Source organism: Doryrhamphus excisus, chromosome 22 (assembly GCF_030265055.1).
Source record: "Doryrhamphus excisus isolate RoL2022-K1 chromosome 22, RoL_Dexc_1.0, whole genome shotgun sequence".
Classification (NCBI taxonomy): Eukaryota; Metazoa; Chordata; class Actinopteri; order Syngnathiformes; family Syngnathidae; genus Doryrhamphus; species Doryrhamphus excisus.
Window position 1 is genome coordinate 7,908,509 of NC_080487.1, and position 12,738 is coordinate 7,921,246.

Sequence of the window (12,738 nt, forward strand, 5' to 3'; positions counted from 1 at the left end):
AGGACTGTTATGATATGCTGTGATGTATGGCTTTGTAAAGGGGATTTCTGCTTGTTGCTGCTGACTTGTTTTGGTGAAATTGTTGGAATTTGTCGTGAGTAGCACTCCAGATTGCTGTGTGGGGGCTCCACACATCAAGTGGTGCGTGTGTGTGTGTGTCACATTAAAGCGCTATTGTGCAGGTCTTTATTGCGTGTCAGTTCCCCGGTTGGGGTCAGTGGCAGCTTAGTGAAGGGAGGCGGTGTGGGAGTGTACCCTACGCTGCTCACATGCCACCACCACAAAGACACACATCGTTCAAGTGTGTGACAATGGAACTGACTATTAAGTCACAACAACACTCCTGCTAATTTACAGTTGCGTTGCATTGTCACAGTTTTATTGCTACATGTGCAAAGCCGTTAAACTGCTGCAGTTTCTCATCGATGATGAATTGTCACAGTGATTTGCCCCTCAGTGGCCTGCAACAAGAACAGTTATATGGCCTTTTGTATTATTATTAACTCCTCATTCCTTCTTTACAACAGCATGGACTTTTGACTTTTAACGGCTGCACATTTTGAATAATCAAAAATAGTCATCCAACCATCCATTTTCCTATTATCGTTATTATCGACAGTTGCGCTTTTTCTAGTTACATTATGCCTTTCTGCTCTATTTTTCCACTTTTGCTGGGTCTTGGGGTATTTTTGCACTGAGCCACGTTCCACCGATGGCCCCAGGGCCACACTTTGGACACCCATGCATGTTTCACCAGGAAGGCGAGGTGTTGCCAGGTGACAGAGACGTGTGTCCAAGCTCTGCCTTCTTGACTCTGTCGCTGGTCAGGGGTTGGGTTGCATTGTGGAGGGGTTTATGCAGATTTCATGCATCGCGTTGCACCGCAGTACTTCTGCACCATCCATGTCACTATATTGTCAACTTGGATCTCTTCTACATATGAGGTGTGTTATGAAGCACAGTTGGTCGGCACAGCACCAATATTAATCAGGCAAGGCACCCAGTTAACCCTTCAGTTAACGTTTGTGTCAGTGTTGGTTCATTATTTGCAATGTTTCCAAAGAAGTGTCGGAAAACAATAGCTCAATTTCAACAGTTTAGTGTTGGAGGCTTGGAGGGATATTTATGAAGATGTAGAATGTTAACAAATCTTGAATGCTGTCTAATTGTTTCTTTTTCTTAGTTTTGGCGAGTTTCCCTGCCTTTTCATCTCATGTACATGGCAAAGGACCCTCTAATGTACCTCACGATTTTTGCTCTTGTTTAAGCCAGTCATCATATTTCATCTTTCATCCCACCCAAACAAGTCAGCAGCATATTTGGCAACAAGCAGAAATTTGCTATACATCACAGCATATCATAACAATGAAATGAAATAGGCCGTCTTTCAACCTTTTTTCTAAGCGCTACTACCACATTTTCTTTTGTGTGTGTGGGGGGGGGGGGGGGGGGGCATCCTATCATACGTATGTCTGTATGTGTCAGTGGAGCTCTGATGATGAAGAAGTGATACAGTATGTGCCAAGAGAGATCTAATGTAACTAGATCTACTACATCTAACATTTCCAAAACATGGGCACCAATACTTGGTAACAAACTTACACCGGTGATTGCCAGTGTTTATAAAGTTGTCACTTAGCCAAATGTAATGAGCGTTAACAGAAGTATTCAAATCTTAAGTAAGTTTGATGAAATGTAGAATTAGTGCAGCTTCTGTTTGGATATTAACATGAAACACATCACTCGCTGACACTGGGAACACCGAGGTAGGTTGGATTACAAGGTTTATAATAGGGACGAGTACCTATTTGCCTATTTTTATAGGCATGGATCAAATATTGTCAGTTCTGCCAAGCACAGATTCATGTAAAATCAAAAGGTACCTATGGACAATTTGGAGTCGCCAATTAACCTAGCATGTTTTGGGAATGTAGGAGGAAACTGGAGTACCTGGAGAAAACCCACATAAGTCATGGGTGGAATACATTAAAACATTAAACATTAAAGTTTTTGCGGGAAGCACGAAATCCAAATACAGCTGAATAGGTGCAGATTCTGGAAGAACTAGAACACTGTACTGGTTATTGTGTGTAGCTGCTCTATCGGAGTCCACAACCCAATTCAAAGGGCCGAAATATAGGCCCCCTTTAAATTAGTAAATTAGCATTTATTATCACATAAATACAAACAAAAGTACTGGTCGGTATCGGTTTTACATTGGTTCAAATGTGAAAGATACCCATCCCTAAAGGCAGTTATACTACAGTTTTATGTAGTTATTATAATTATTTTGAACAATAGTATTACTAAAATACAGATAATGATCATAAACATTCAGTAGTACTAAGATACTCAACAATAGTACTTATGTTGTATGTTGTATGTAAGGAAGTACTTTTGCACTGAAAGTCTTTGGATATGACCTATTTTTCTGTCTTATTATTATATTTTTATACTTTATTGTACATGTAAACAAAAGGTTATTATATCTACCTTCATATTTTCCTCTCTGCAGCTAAACTAGCTAACCAAAGAATTACAAATATAATGCAGTGGTGTTGTACACTCAGAATAATAAAGATATTGCTAACTGAATACCTTTCAGACAGGATCTCATTGGTAGTAAATAAAGAGAGCTAAGAGAGACAATACAATGTTGGCCTCCCATGGGGATGCGGCTGCGGTTGTCGGTGGGCCTGACCTTGAAGCGACCTCGAGGAGTGCCGCATCTGCGCCGCCTGTCTTGCTGACAAATGTTCTCTCTCTGGTGGCTGTGTGACAAAGACAAAGACACTGCCTTCAGTACACCAATATAACTTGGATACGGTTCTTATGTCGGGAGCTTGTTAGCGACTTGCAAATCCAGGAAGTTCTTTTCATTTCAAACAATTAGAATCCCATCAGTACCGGTACATACGTAGCTCTCACCTTGTAATTCGTATTACTGCCACCTACAGGACTGGAGTGGCCTAACAATGTCATTAACATTGCTCCAAAATTCTACAGATTTAGGATGAAAACAGGGGTGGTAGAACAACGGGGGGGCAATCATACCTTCTGTCTGCGACTGAAATTCCGAATGAAGCAGCAGTTTGCAAGTCCCAGAAATCTTTGCAGATCCTTCCTTGATGTACGAGCGGCCCGATCCACCACCGGCCAGGATTTAGGCTGGGTCAGTTCTGAGTTGGCTCGTCCTCCATGGCGCCATGTGGAAAAAGTCGATCATACACCTGCGACCTAGGGTGTTGTGATGCCAAGTGCACTTATGGACATCCCTACTTTCGAACATGGTGTTAGTTATTCTACAAACTGTGGTTCGCAAGTCCAGTAACATCACACCGCATGGGCGTTGAAGTCTCCCAATAGAAGGACCGAATCACCCTGAACTGCCGTTTGGCACGTATAATTCAACATAGTAGTTATGTTTCATAATAATAGGACCACCATTTCTTCTGTAGACCACCCCTTTGCCTGGGACAGTTGGATATTAAACAGTACCATCATACTGCACCTAGTAGTCTTCATTGTGGGTGAAATTTCCCCACAACAGCTTTTGCTTTATGCCATGCTCTTCACCAGTCGATACCTAGCTATGTAGCTGTGTCAGATAGGTGCTTGACCAAGTGGTCCACACCTTGTGGTGGCAGACCCAAGGTGTGTTCACAGACATCGGGTCATTACATTCTTTTTATTTGGCAAAGACTCAATGGAAACGGTTCCGCGAGTCACTAGATAAGAATGACTGGCCTAACTGTTGTTGTTCTTCCCTAGCCACTTTTAGCATGTGATGCTAGCACAGAACCCACATAATCGGCTTTTTTATCACAGAAAATGTTGGAAAAATTCAATATTGCTATAAATAATAATGGGATTAGGAGCAGCCACACTGTGTAACCGATCCTCTTTGCCTCGTCTTTCGTCTTTGTCATCCTTATTGTGTGATGCTAGCAAATGGCTCAAGATCCATATCAATATGAATGTACTTACTGTTATGTTCAGCTAGCCGACATGTACATACGGTTTATTTAGAAGGAGAAAGTGCCATTTATTTATTTCTGGGTTTAGCTTGATTCGGGTGAATTACTGTATATTGAGGTGTTTTATACATCGAGTAAGCTTTTCCCGCAAGCTACAGGCCAAATATAGATTCCTGTGCTTTGAAATATGCAGCAGAAGCAGCTTCACGTTGTGGAAAAATCCAATTATGTGAGCAAGAGATGTTTGCATTGAGCGGATAGCGTGTGGATTAGATTGTGGATTAGAGTCCAGCTCCAGCACACATTCAACACATCTCTTATTATCGGCATTTTACACTTATCAGCATTGAGCCTCCTGCCGGGAGAACATTATTTATTGCAGCATTCTTTTCACGTCTTAGAGAGCAGCTTTATCTACATCCAGTGGTTGTCAAAGCGCCTTTTGTGTGGCTGAAGTCGCCCCCCCCCTTCTTCATATCATCCACTTTCTGGTGGTAAATCCCATTAGCGCAGCCTTGAACCACTCGACACTTTGCGGAGAGCCTCTCCTCCACATCAGCTGCTGTGTCACTGCAGAAATGGTGGGAATGCCAACAATGCGACAGCATGCTAACAATGCTGCAGTATGCTAATACAGTACAGTATGCTAATAATGCTACAGTATGCTAATACAGTACAGTATGCTCACAATGCTACAATATGCTAATTCAGTACAGTATGCTAACAATGCTACAGTATGCTAATACATTACAGCAGGGGTGCTCACACTTTTTCAGCATGCGAGCTACTTTTAAAATGAGCGAGTCAAAATGATCTACCCACTACAAAAATGCAAAACATCTATTTATTTTCAAATGTATTGAGGATTATTTGTACGTACAATGTATGTTGATGTACCTTACATAACCAAATGAGCCAATATTGCAAAACACACATAATTAACTATTAACATTTTTTGTAATTACCTGAGTTTACTTTGATGACTTGCACTGAATTGAACCAGCCAGGGATGCATAGTCCGGACAGTAGCTGCTGATAGCCAGGTTAGCCAGGCAAACGCACTTCGAAAAAGACATTGTGAAAAAAAAGTCCACCTCCCATTCCGTATGGAAGTGATATGTTTTTGCCTTTTTACTTGGTCCAGCTCCTTCACTCATTTTAGTGACCATAAACTTTAGCGAGGGCTTAAAATCTCGCAATTCGCCGACTAGCTTAGCACTTTGCATCGTTGTTTACGCATGAGCGGTGACCTAAAGGTCAAAATTCAGTTGTCATCTGACTGGTTGTCCTGTATGTCAATCAAGTAACGGGGATGGATGATAGGCTGACATCGTAAGTTCTGCTGCACTTAGAGACGTTGTTTGATTTGATTGGTCGCCCGAAGGGCAACATTCAGTTGTCATCTGAATGGCTGCCCTGTATGTCAATCAAGTGATGGTATTGATGCTAGGATGATATTTTTTTAATGTCACGCCGCGATCGACCAGCGATCGACCAGTGCCACCTCCGCGATCGACCGGTAGCTCGCGATCGACTTAATGAGCACCCCTGCATTACAGAATGCTAACAATGCTACAGTATGCTAATACATACTGTAGCATTGTTAGCCTGCAACTTTTTAGGTTAGTTTTGAGGGGTCTTGGCTAGCCCAGGTTAAAGAGAGTATCTTTGTCGAATCTTCAAACTTGCAGCTGTTATAGGCCAGGGTTGGCCACAGTGTGGCGCACTTAAGGATTGTGGAGGATGGCCACATTTTTTTTTTAGTGCAGTTATCCTTTTAGACTCAGAAAGGGTTCAAAGTTCATTCATTCATTTATTCATTTTCTACCGCTTATCCTGACTAGGGTTGTGGGGGGTGCTGGAGCCTATCCCAGCTGTCTTCGGGCGAGAGGCGGGGTACACCCTGGACTGGTGGCCAGCCAGGGCACATAGTATAGACCAGGGGTCAGCAACCCGCGGCTCCAGAGCCGCATGTGGCTCTCCAGCCTCTTTGTTGCGGCTCCCTTTGCAATGCTTGAATATTTTTTAGCACCCGTGTGGTGAAAATGCACATCTTCGTTATGAGTTTACAAAAATCCAACTTTGTGTGAGACCATGAATGCATCCTGACTGAGTTCTGACTGGTGACTGAATGAGCAGACAGGATGCTATCCAGTTCTCTCTGACAGGTTAACATGAAGGGAAATGAGTAATACTTTGAGTTATTTGAGTTATTAATTATTAATGAGTTATTTGACGATTCTAAAAAATAAATTAGAGCTCATTTAAAAACAAAAGTTTATCTCCAGTACTAGCAAGAGTACTCCAACTCGTCTTTTTTTTTATCTGAACTACTTTGACACCCCCAAATTCCCTCCAATGTTGTTTTAAACATACAACGTTTTGCGGCTCCAGGCTATTTTTCTTTAGTGGGCAAGTGGGTGAAATGGCTCTTTTCATAGTAAAGGTTGCCGACCCCTGGTATAGACAAAGGCACTTCAGACTACGGTGCCAAGGGCCAACGACGGGAAATTCAACACGGCATTCCCAAGTCCGTCAACCGAGGAGTTTTTACAAAAGTCGTACTGTAATTGCTAGCTGTTAGCAAAGTTTCATCCGGTATCACAGTCTTCTGGTGGCACTGAAGCACATTTGGGGCTCACCAAACACGTGTGCTGACATCCGGGCCCCCGAGAGATGACCTGACCGGAAGCCCAAATGAAGTGGATCAACATGGTTAATCTCTCCCATGTTGGTCGGAGTGCATACTTCAACCTCTTGAAGTATGCACTCCACCCAAATGGAGAAAAGCTGGCTGAGGTCACACTTTTAAGAGCTTTCAGAGCGAGAACACTATTGATTTGTGGGACATCTTGACCCCCCAGCTGTTCTTAGTCCGGTTTTAGTTTTTCTTGAGTCATTGATCTTCCTGAACAATAACATCTGACCGAAGAGGGCGTCTGGACGTTAGGAAGGCGGCTGGAGGAGACGTTTTCCAAGCTGGCTGGCCAACTATGTTGGTAAACATTGACAGGTCGGGTTCCCAGCCCTCCTCGACTTATTTTGCACCGATATGTGGATACAGGTTGGAGTGCAGGGATGAACCGCATTACATTTGCACCAGACACCCTCCTTCTAATCCAGCGTCTCCCCAGACAGAGATTAGTTGCGGCACCCTGGCAAAGAATTAGGGCAGTACTTGTGTTAAGAAGAAGCAGTGGGGTGGGACTAGGCATAGAGTGGGCGGGGTTGGTCATGTGACCGAAAGATGAGCTAACAAGATAAAAGTGAAAGACAGGAATGGTTTCTTGCAGGATCTCCATCCCTGATTGTGCAGCAACAGTGCAATGCCAGTCTAAAGTTCTAAAACCTCCACAATGCCACCCCGAAAGAGACAAACACACTCCACTCCTGATTAGGATTGTGTGCGGGTGGCTCCGTCGCTGGTCAGAAAGCAGAAGGCAGCAGCAGAGTTGTTCTAGCAGAACAGCGAAGGCCTTGTGATGTTTATTATTGTTATTCCTACGACTTTCCTCACATTTGTATGGCCTTTACCTGTATGAAAACTCAACAACATTTGTAAGTGCCTTTAGGTTTGGGGGAAAATGTCATATTTCAGGGGTCCCAAACAGTTAACTTCCAAAGTTAATCTACAAAAACGTGTTTTGTGTTATCATTTTTGGCTTTCCGGAACGGATTAATTATATTTCCATTATTTTGTATGGGAAAAATTGACTTAAAATTAAAGTGTGTTTCGGTATGTTTCAATATTCAATACATAAAAGCAGCTGCTTGGTAAGATCACATTGGCCTCCTTTCCGTTTTCTCCAGACATTTTCTGACACGATTATCTACCGGATGCTTGAAGCATGATGACGCAGGTTCAGATCATCATCGCCGTCACAATCTGATCTTGAGTCTTAAATACATGAAATACTTCCTTCCATCATCAGACTTTGACTTGATGGCGGGAATGTTCACGTTATATAAGATCCCCAACGAGTATTAATGATCTTCTGCCTTCCCGTTAATGTCTTCATTTGTGAGATTATCGATAGAAATCTTGAGCACATCTCCTCTCCTAAACATCTCCTTATGTTCTCGGCATTATGTTCATAAATGTCATTGTTTCGATGTTGTTTCTCCCATAGACTGCACTGAGGAGACGAGGAACGTTAAAGGACAAGAAATCCACCAGTCAGGTAAAACAAAAAAATCTATTGATGTCTATTTGTAATACAGTAGTGTCTGTGTCTGTCCACTAGGAGGACAACGCCGATCTCAAGTGTCAGCTCCAGTTCTCCAAAGAAGAGTCCACCTTAATGCGTAAAAAGATGGCCAAGCTGGGCCGGGAGAAAGACGAGCTGGAACAGGAGCTCCAGAAGTACAAGTCGGTCTACGGGGACGTGGATAGTCCGCTCCCCCTGGCCGAGTGCTCAGGCGGTGGCCCTCATTCCACCCGGGAGGCAGAGCTGCGACTGCGCCTCAAACTGGTGGAGGAAGAGGCCAACATCCTGGGAAGGAAGATTGTGGAGTTGGAGGTAGAAAACCGAAGCCTGCGGGCCGAGAACGAGGACATCCGCTGTCAGTACGAACGGGACTGCTTTGGCCGAGAGCCCTTCTCCAGCGTGCCATCGTCGCCTTACGGCGGTGATGTGCTGGAGTCGGCCGGCGAGCTCCGACGCCACCTCCAGTTTGTGGAGGAGGAAGCAGAGCTGCTGCGTCGCTCCATTTCGGAGATTGAGGACCACAACCGGGAGCTCACCTCTGAGCTGAACCGCTTCAAGTTTGGGCCAAGTAGCGGATTGGATGGTGCGGACAGCAGCAATGGAGGACTCTTTAAGCCAGGCAATGGCTCCAATGGAGGGATGATGATGGAGGAGCTGAAATCCGCCAGGATGCAGGTCAATGAGCTGAGTGGCAAGGTGATGAAGCTGCAGTATGAGAACCGGGTCCTCCTGTCCAACGTCCAGCGCTGCGACCTGGCAGCACACCTGGGCATGAGAACTGGCAGCCCTCGAGAAAGCGATGCTGACAGTGACGCTGGTCGACGAGAAGCCACTGAAGATGAGGAGGCAGGACGACTCCTTCTCCTCCAGCCCAAGAGAGAAGGCCCCGTAGGAGGGGAGAGCGACTCTGAAGACCTTTTTGAGAAAACCACCACCACTTCAGGGTTCGGAAGCGTCCGACCTTCTGATGGCGTCGAGCTCAGTGCTGCAGAACTGGTGAACCGCCGCAGGGAGGAGCGGGAGTCCTTCGCCAACGTGAAGCGAGAAGCCGACAGACTTGAGAAGTCTGTGGACCGCCTGATCACTGACACGGATAGTCTAATCCTGGACGGTAGATTAGTGGTGACAAAAGGGGAAAGTCTGCTAGGAGGAGCTGGGGACCCTCAAATCCTGGACACCATCAACACCCGAATGAAGGCTTTCCGCACAGAGCTGCACATCTTTGTGGAGAAGCTGGAACATGTCGGGGAAGGACTTCGGGAAAGGACTGATGACCTGTCCCCGATGCCGAACCTCACCGAGTCCAGCAGCTTCCTGTCCACGGTCACATCCATGTCTCGAGATTCTCCCATCGGCACCTTCGGGAGAGACCTGGTGACGGACTTCCCGGTAATTTTACCTAGAGCTGCCTGAAAGTGCCCTCATTAGTAGCCCCTTAAAGACCAGAATAAGTGGAACCTTAGCGGTTTTCTGTGGTCAGACCATCAGGATACCTTGTTAACTTGAATTATTGATACGTTTCGACAAGAAGTTTTGACACTTACATTAACCTTGACACACTTAAGTCCCGTTTCCACCAAGCAGTTCATTTCATTTCGGTTAGCACTGTACAATTTTGTACGGTTCGGTTTTCAGCTGACCATTTGGAACAAATAAAAAAAACAAGGTACCACGATACTTTGAGTCCCTCTGCTATGGAAACACCAAAAACTGCACCATACCGAACTGACCTGTACCGCCCTGCTTGGTGGAAACTGTCCTTGTTAGCTTTAGTCTTTAGTCAATTTTAAAATGATGGTTGTTAGGGAGCCACCCAGCTCTGCCACCACCGCACTTTCCCCTTACTGACCATCACTTCCTGCTGCTGCCGCTGCCACATTGCAATCTACGTACATCTCCATGCTCCTTGTAGAGCGCCACCTTGCTCTTGCCACCTGCATGCATCGCCTGCAGACGCACCCTAACAGAGGAGGGAGTGTGGAATGACAGTACCCCTCCCCTCACAAGCTTCTCCTGAAGTGACTGCATGGGTGATGGCTCTTTACAGCGTTTCTGTTGTGCTTGCATGTCATGGCGGACACATTGCCAAGGAGACAAACATCACAATGTGGTGTCGGCAGACCAAAATCTGATTTGCACGATGAAGGCAGTGTCAACGAGTTCCAGTATTCCAGTATGTTCTTGGCCTAGACGGGAAGCTGCCTTCATCCCTTGCCTACTCCTATGTCCTCCTCCTCAGGCCTGGTGGAGCTGGGTGGATTCAGTCTAAGGCCTTCAGAGGCCCATCATCTCCTCCAAGCTTTAGAAATGACAAAATATTGGTGGAGGTCGGTCCATATGTGAGCCGGTCACTTCCTGGTTCAAAGAGGATGATGCACGATGAGGTGATGATGATGCACGTCTTCTTTTGAGATGGTGTACAGTCAGTTCTCTTATAACTCAACCGGCTAAATGAGAAAACAGATACCTGATCTGCATTTTTATCTGGATTCTTCGCAAAAATGTAGCACCTGCCACCAAATTGCTGACTGTTGCTGGGTTTTTTCATAAGATGGTAGAAATCTATTTTTCTTGTTGATATTTTGTATATATTTTTTAGGCTGCATGGTGCTTCAGTGGTTAGCAGGCAGGCCTCACAGCTAGGAGACCCGAGTTCAATTCCACCCTCGGACATCTCTGTGTGGAGTTTGCATGTCCTCCCCGTGCATGCGTGGGTTTTCTCCAGGTACTCCGGTTTCCTCCCACATTCCAAAAACATGCTAGGTTAATTGGCCACTCCAAATTGTCCATAGGTATGAATGTGAGTGTGAATGGTTGTTTGTCTATATGTGCCCTGGGATTGGCTGGCCACCAGTCCAGGGTGTACCCCGCCTCTCGCCCGAAGACAGCTGGGATAGGCTCCAGCACCCCCCACAACCCTAGTCAGGATAAGCGGTAGAAAATGAATGAATGAATTTTTTTTTTTTTTTTTAACGGATGCAGTATGGTAGGCGGTGCAAGCATGCGTCAAGGTTGAAGCTCAAGTCAAAACTCAACAAACCTTCGGGTGCAACTGCTGACTTTTCTTATCGACCACCTTTTGCGCGCGAGCCGTCACTCTGCACCTTTTTGCCATGGTTGTTTCTCAGCTGGTTTGGTTTGGACTCATGTGTCCATCATTGCATGCGCTTCATAACAAGTCTTTTGCATTCTTTCCACCCTCCCCCAAACCCCTCACTCCCCACAACCTCTTAAAAAAATCTTCCTCCTACTGTCTTTTTGGACAGATGTTTCAGCCAATCATTTTGTTCGTCCTCATTCTGGTTCTCTTCTCAGCCCTGTCGTATGCCGTTGTCTTTAAGTTGGTCTTCCTCTTTGCGCTGTTCTTTCTGCTGTAGTCCGTTTTCCACTAAGTCAAATATTTTTAGTTATTTCATGTACATTTACCCCCCCCCTCCCCCGTATTCATTGCCTATTTACCATTTTGCCTTTTTTCCTGCTCGCATTCTTTTTTCCTCACCCACTTTGTTGTCTTTTTTGTCCACCTGCCACATCACCACAATGTCCTTCCATACAAACACATCCACTCCCCTCTTTCACCTCCCCACCCTTTCACGCCCCCCACCCCCACCCCACTCACAGTCCGGTCAGAGGGATGAGCTGGAGTGGCGCGTAGGACAGGAGCGAGGCTTGGAGCCCCACAGCCAGGGTGGGGGCCCGACCCAGAGCAGGGGAGCTGCGGGACTCACTTGGTACCACAGACCCCTGGTTTTAAGAACGGAGGTCAGTGCCCCCTCCCTTCATCTTCCTTCTATCTACAAGTTCTTATTTTCTCATCAGTCAGGAAAATCTGGTTAACTTCTTCACTCTTAAGGAATAACATAACAACAACAAAAATATCTCATCTCCTACATGACTGAAATAGTGGTCTCTTCTTTAATAGACGCCTTATTGTAAGGAATAAATGCCGCATCTAAAAAAAACACTTTCAAGTAAAAAATATTGTGTACGATATGGGTGGGAATGACACATACTTCACACCTGTTTTTATAATTAAAGCTAAGACAACCTATGTACTATTTTCTTAATGTTGGTTTTATTATTAGAGCCCTCTATACATGAAATAGCATCCCTACAGTGCTTTTTACACTCCTATTACCCAATATAAAAGAGATTTGTGCTTGTGTTCATTGCTGTAAATGTTTTCCAGAGCTTGGAGAGCAGAGTGGGGGTTGGGCAGGAAGTGATGTTGAGCGTTCAGAGTTGAGTTTTAGCTTGGTGTGGGTTACAGCCGCATTGGTAGCCCATGTTAGGGATTGACCTATTAGCTGATCAAGTCTGGTGCTTTTGTGCCTCACCCAACATTACAGTAACATTACTCCTCCCGGCCTCTACTCCCAACCTCTTTGAATGTGTCTTCTGAATGCATCATACTTGTATTTTGTACAACAGCCATGAGTTATTTCTTGAATTCAGTAGCATTCTCCCATCAAGTCTCCGCTTTTCTCTCTGAAACCGAGCATTCAGAGCCATCCTAAACGTCTTTTAGGGCTCGTTTCCAAATGTGCGGACCT

General features: G+C 45.1%; 1 protein-coding gene across 3 annotated transcripts in view; it reads left to right on the forward strand.

The window, feature by feature from the left end:
- LOC131109477 (microtubule cross-linking factor 1) overlaps nt 1–12,738 on the forward strand; it is a 33,838-nt gene that overhangs the window by 12,222 nt on the left and 8,878 nt on the right. For 2 of the 3 annotated variants that reach the window (XM_058061537.1, XM_058061539.1), the window contains exons 4-6: nt 8,108–8,158; nt 8,222–9,574; nt 11,807–11,947. In XM_058061537.1, the coding sequence (XP_057917520.1) occupies nt 8,108–8,158; nt 8,222–9,574; nt 11,807–11,947 (1,545 nt within the window). The remainder of the gene's footprint in view (nt 1–8,107; nt 8,159–8,221; nt 9,575–11,806; nt 11,948–12,738) is intronic. The other variant, XM_058061538.1, reaches the window with a different exon arrangement.